This window comes from Lathamus discolor, chromosome W (assembly GCF_037157495.1).
Source record: "Lathamus discolor isolate bLatDis1 chromosome W, bLatDis1.hap1, whole genome shotgun sequence".
NCBI lineage: Eukaryota > Metazoa > Chordata > Aves > Psittaciformes > Psittacidae > Lathamus > Lathamus discolor.
In genome coordinates, this window is record NC_088908.1 from 20,992,132 (window position 1) to 20,998,131 (window position 6,000).

The 6,000-nt window shown below is 37.2% G+C and overlaps 1 protein-coding gene across 4 annotated transcripts in view; it reads left to right on the forward strand.

Annotated features, from left to right (window-relative positions):
• The window catches only part of LOC136004505 (nipped-B-like protein), a 198,838-nt gene that overhangs the window by 153,537 nt on the left and 39,301 nt on the right, over positions 1 to 6,000 (forward strand). For all 4 annotated transcript variants that reach the window (XM_065661044.1, XM_065661047.1, XM_065661046.1 and 1 more), the window contains 3 exons: positions 148 to 238; positions 4,560 to 4,733; positions 5,261 to 5,451. In XM_065661044.1, coding sequence (XP_065517116.1) covers positions 148 to 238; positions 4,560 to 4,733; positions 5,261 to 5,451 — 456 coding nt within the window. The remainder of the gene's footprint in view (positions 1 to 147; positions 239 to 4,559; positions 4,734 to 5,260; positions 5,452 to 6,000) is intronic.

The following is a 6,000-nucleotide window of genomic DNA, read 5'->3' on the forward strand; positions in this document are numbered from 1 at the left end:
TAGCTTTTTGGTTTGTAAATACATGGTTTTGCAAAGGTCATGCAGTAAGATTGTGTTTCTCCTTTTTTATATTTATTCTTTTTATAAGAGATAAAAATCTTCTGATTCATCTTCAAATAGCTATTATATTTGTTTTAATTTCCTCAGGTTAATATTAAGGATAAAGTACTTGAACTACTGATGTATTTTACAAAGCATTCAGATGAAGAAGTACAGACAAAAGCCATTATTGGCCTTGGTAAGAAATACTAATAGTTTTTATTATTCTGATATAGTAAAAATCCACGTATTTCAGCAGGAATTAATTTATTTATGTAGTGGCAGTGGAATTTATTTAAAAACAAAGTTCACTGCATGTTTTATTTGAGAACTGGCTATAGAAAAGTACTCAAAGTGATACTTTGAAGTTGCATACTTCTGCAGCAGAGTGGATGCTTTTGACAGTGAATGCATTTTTGATGTGTGACCAAGTCTTAAAAAGCATCAGGTTTCCAAAGTAATGGAGATGTTATTTTTTCCCCCACGTGCAGGTATGTTGTATCTCCAAATTTTGTTTTTCAGTCCACAAGGTATGGTTAAAGAATAACTAGAAAAAATGCTGGAGAAGCTTTGATCATTTTAAGTGTCAAGGGAACCTTGCCAGTTTATACGAACTGGGGGATTTCACAAGGCATTGAGATGATGTCATAGTTTAAATATTGCAGCTTCTATGGGGATTTTGGCAGTATTTCAATTTTAAATCAATTCTTTATCTGGAGGCAATAGTATGGTCTCTCGGTGACTTGCAGTAGTGCATGAACTGCCATTGAGTGGTTTGTATCATGTTCATCCTCTGCTCAAGGACCAGAACTCTGCATGTGAGAGAATCTTGTTTGGGCAGATAGGCCTTGGTTTCTGGAAGAGTTCAGTTCATGGTTATGGTTTAGTCTAAAGAAAATTGTCTCCCATGTGTGTGAGCTTGCACTGTGTGGTTTAACTATGGAGAAGAATTTGCCTCCTTATGCTGCAGTTTAGGTGGTTTTTTAGATATCCTGCTTCGGCTCAGTCTGGGGAAGACTCTGAGGATAAGGACTGAGATCAAATCTTGATTTGATATTCTGAGGAAACAATTTCATACAGCTAAGTGGGATTAATGGCTTTAGAGTTGCCTCTGTTGCAGAAGCAATGCTATGGTGTTCTGACTAGTCTTTCTAAGAATTGTATCAGTAGGCATTCTTCAGATATTTTTTTTTTTTTCCTTTTCTGCCTGTAAGCATGTCAGTCTTTATTTTAATTAAACCTCAGACAACTGTTTTCACTGATATATTAATCTCATCTAAGTACTGGTTCCATTTTGAGGGTAGCTGCTGGATGTACAGAGATGTGGTAGGCAGTGCAAAGTTCTCTTAAAAGGCTGGTAATTGAGCCAAGTTGTGAAATCCATTCAACATATGTGTGCAGCAACAAGTTGAAAATGACTAACAAGCTAATTTAACATTTATATACAGTGAAGGCATCACATGAAGAGTGTGTACTTTCCTATCAGTAATTATTTGTGTGGCCTTTCAATAAGGACACTCAACAGTTTTAGCCTTTGATTTTGGGATGTCACTGCTGTTGAGAGATTAAGCTTAATCACAGAATCATAGAATCATAGAACAGTTAGGGTTGGAAAGGACCTTAAGATCATCTAGTTCCAACCCCCCTGCCATGGGCAGGGACATCTGACACTAGACCATACCACCCAAGGCTTCGTCCAACCTGGCCTTGAACTCTGCCAGGGATGGAGCATTCACAACCTCCCTGGGCAACCCATTCCAGGGCCTCACCACCCTCACAGTAAAGAATTTCTTCCTTATATCCAATCTAAACTTCCCCTATTTAAGTTTTAACTTGTTACCCCTTGTCCTGTGACTACAGTCCCTAATAAATAGTCCATCCCAGGCATCCCTATAGGCCCCCTTCAGATACTGGAAGGCTGCTATCAGGTCTCCACACAGCCTTCTCTTCTCCAGGCTGAACAGCCCCAACTTTCTCAGCCTGTCTTCATACGGGAGGTGCTCCAGTCCCCTGATCATCCTTGTGGCCCTCCTCTGGACTTGTTCCAACAGTTCCATGTCCTTTTTATATTGAGGACACCAGAACTGCACACAGTACTCCAGGTGAGGTCTCACAAGAGCAGAGTAGAGGGGCAGGATCACCTCCTTCGACCTGCTGGTCACGCTCCTTTTGATGCAGCCCAGGATGCAGTTGACTTTCTGGGCTGTGAGCGCACAGTGCTGGCTCATGTCCATTTTCTCATCAACCAACACCCCCAAGTCCTTCTCCACAGGGCCGCTCTGAATCTCTTCTTTGCCCAACCTGTAGCTGTGCCTGGGATTGCTCCGACCCAGGTGTAGGACCTTGCACTTGGCATGGTTAAACTTCATGAGGTTGGCATTGGCCCACCTCACAAGTGTGTCGAGGTCCCTCTGGATGGCATTCCTTCCCTCCAGCGTATCAACTGAACCACACAGCTTGGTGTCATCAGCTTAATCATAAGCTTAATGGCTATGTACTTGCAAGGTAGATTGAGATACAAACTTTTGTTAGTAAATTTAACTAAACCTGTAAGTATCAAACAGGTAATATCTTACTCAACCAAGTTTAGTGCTTACTCTTAACAGAATGAAAACAAAGGTATGAAGAGAAGTGCTATGAAGGCCGCCTCAAAATATGAAGTCAACGACCACAGCAGATGCCTTTTTTCATAGAATCATAGACTAGTTAGGGCTGGAAAGGACCTTAAGATCATCTAGTTCCAACCCCCCTGCCATGGGCAGGGACACCTCACACTAAACCACGTCACCCAAGGCTCTGTCCAACCTAGCCTTTATTTCCTATGACAGATTCTTATGCCAAGTAAGATATCTTCCCCACTTACAAGGGATGGAAAAATAAGAATTTCCTAAGGAATACTGATGGTTTAAGACACACTTAAGTAAGCAAATGAAGGAAAGAGTGAGTTATGGATTGTTACACATACGTGCAAGTGCTTTTCTTTTAATTTTTAAAATTTACCTTACAAAATGGGTTAGGCTTTCTCAGAAGTGGTCAAGTTATAAATATCAATGCACCTGTATAGAGTGCACAATTATACTCCAAAACGTGTCATTCCTTTTTTCTTTTTTTTTTTTTTTTTTTTACCACTTTTTTCCCTTCTATCTCCCCTGCCTTCTCTCCTCTTTCTGTTTTGAGACTGAAACAAGATCTTAAACACACTGAGGTCTTGCCCTAGACTTGACTCAGACTTTACCTACATTGTCTTTTCTGTGCACACAGAGCCAATGTTAAAAACCTGACTCAGTCTTCCCTTTGTTACAGCCACTTTTATAGATCACTTTTGCATAATTTTATTTTCTTTCATTTCCCCCCCATTCTTCTTTCATATGTTTTCTGTGTGTTCTTTCAGAATCTTTGTTTCTGTGGTTGTGAAAAATATGCTTAATGTCTGCTTTTCTCATAGTTTTAAAAAATGAATCAAGTAGTTAAACATAGTTAAATTTGGGAAGTTATGTTCCCATTGCTAGTTTTTTTTCTGATACTCTGTAAGAGTTTGTCGGAAGCACTTCTAAATCTACCTATGTGATCTAAAACGATATATACTGTCAATAATTTAGATCAAAGTTTTTATGAAATAAAGATGTCCCTGACTATTAATGTCTGCTTTTCTCATAGTTTTAAAAAATGAATCAAGTAGTTAAACATAGTTAAATTTGGGAAGTTATGTTCCCATTGCTAGTTTTTTTTCTGATACTCTGTAAGAGTTTGTCGGAAGCACTTCTAAATCTACCTATGTGATCTAAAATGATATATACTGTCAATAATGTAGATCAAAGTTTTTATGAAATAAAGATGTCCCTGACTAATAATAAGTTCTTTGTCAAGAATGAAGCTGCAGCTAAAAGCAGTTCTATAATGTGTATCTTTACAGTGATGTAGTCTTGGGAATGCTTCTGATAGTTTTCAAGAGAAGAGCTTAATAGGTATATGAATAATGACAGTGAGAGATATAAATTTTATTTTACTATGTTTGCTATGTTTTGGGGTATTTTTCTTTTAAGAATTTATTTTTTAAATAACCATGATATCTATCAGCTTTTCCACATTTGTTCTGCCTTCATATGAGTAACTCTTCACAGTTTCAGCAGAATGTTTTTCTCCAAATGTATTAGAAAAACAATGGGTAATTTTTTAGCAACGTTCCTTCCTTGCTCTTGGGAGACCTCCTACCATTCAGATGCAAACCAGTACACTGGATATGCTTCCGGATCTATATAACTCTTCTTTTAGTGCAACTGCCCTGGGTTGATACCCTGTCTTTATCAGACTGAGTCATGGCTAATAGAACTGTCATGACTAATAGAACTCCTTATAAGCTTAGAATGGTCTCCATATGAAAAAGCGATGCTGTTTGTACTATAAAGAGCTATGCTGTTGGGAGGAGCTAAATTTCATTCTTCTATTTTGAAGAAAGACTTAAAAAAGCAGAAATTTCTATATAACAATGTGGAATATTTCCTCTTTTCTTCCACCCTTAGGGTTCGCATTTATACAACACCCAAGTTTAATGTTTGAACAGGAAGTGAAGACTCTGTACAACAGCATTCTTTCAGATAAGAACTGTTCAGTAAACTTAAAAATCCAGGTGTTAAAAAACCTCCAGACCTACTTGCAGGAGGAGGATACACGTATGCAGCAGGCAGACAGAGACTGTAAGTGTTGATTTCTGTGCTAATGAGGCATGCAAAACCTAACTTTCTTGCATACAATTACTGTATGCGTGAACTGAGTCACTTAAGATTGTTATCTAATCAATAATATTGTACACAAAGTATCTTATAATATTTTAAGAATCATTATGTGCATAGGTATTTTGAGAAGTGTAACTTGTTATTTACTTACAAGATGTATAAATCCTGAAAGCAATCCAGAATGTATAATTACTGTAATGATAGTATTAATACTTTTTAACAAAATCTTCTCTAAGGTTACTTTGCATATACAAAATAAGATTTTTTTAAAATTAAAACTATTGAGGAACAAGATTTTAAAGTCACGCCTATTTCTTTGAAGAATATTCGCCATCAGACTGTTCTGTGTTTCATGAGATCATAAACCCATTCTAAGATAGCTGAAATGTGTATGTATTGTAAAGCTTAAAGAACAGTATGCATCAATCAATGTCAAAGTAAATGATTATACTGTGGTGAGTGTGCTATTATTTTTGTCCTTTTTACAGGGAAAAAAGTAGCAAAGCAGGAAGACCTGAAAGAAATGGGTGATGTTTCCTCAGGGATGAGTAGTTCCATCATGCAGCTATACCTCAAACAGGTCCTCGAGGCTTTCTTTCATACCCAGTCCAGTGTACGCCACTTTGCTCTCAATGTAATTGCACTAACGTTAAACCAGGGTCTCATCCATCCTGTTCAGGTATGGTAGGCTTTTATGATGGGGTTTTTTGTTATTCAGGTTTTCACAAGTTTTTACACTTGCTAGATACATTTCTAGTTTTTCTCTTCCAGCTATGTTACAGTGATTTCTTATTGTAGGAAGGGGCCTTTACAGAAAGCATATTTTGGAATCTGTTTTATGTTATTTAGCCAGTGAGATCCCAAATGCTATATTTTCTTGTCTTTCAATCAAGATGTAAAAGGCCAGCCAGTGCCTAAAGAGCACTTGCAAGTGTACTTTGGAGCATATTTCTGTTATAAATTTCAGGTGTATGCCAAGCTGTTTTCTTTCTTTGAGTCTTTATTCTGAAAAATGCATCAGCTTCCCTCCACTTCAATCCCCATGTTCTTCAAACAGTACAGAATTCCAGAGTCAATGCCAGAACTTGTGTTATCATCTCCATTATTCATAATATTTTTGTAATTATTTGTTTATACTACAGCCATTATATATGTTCAGTCATAAGTGATGTTTGGTTTTGTTGGTGTTTTTTTGTTTTATTTTGGGTTTGTTTGTTTGTTTTTAATG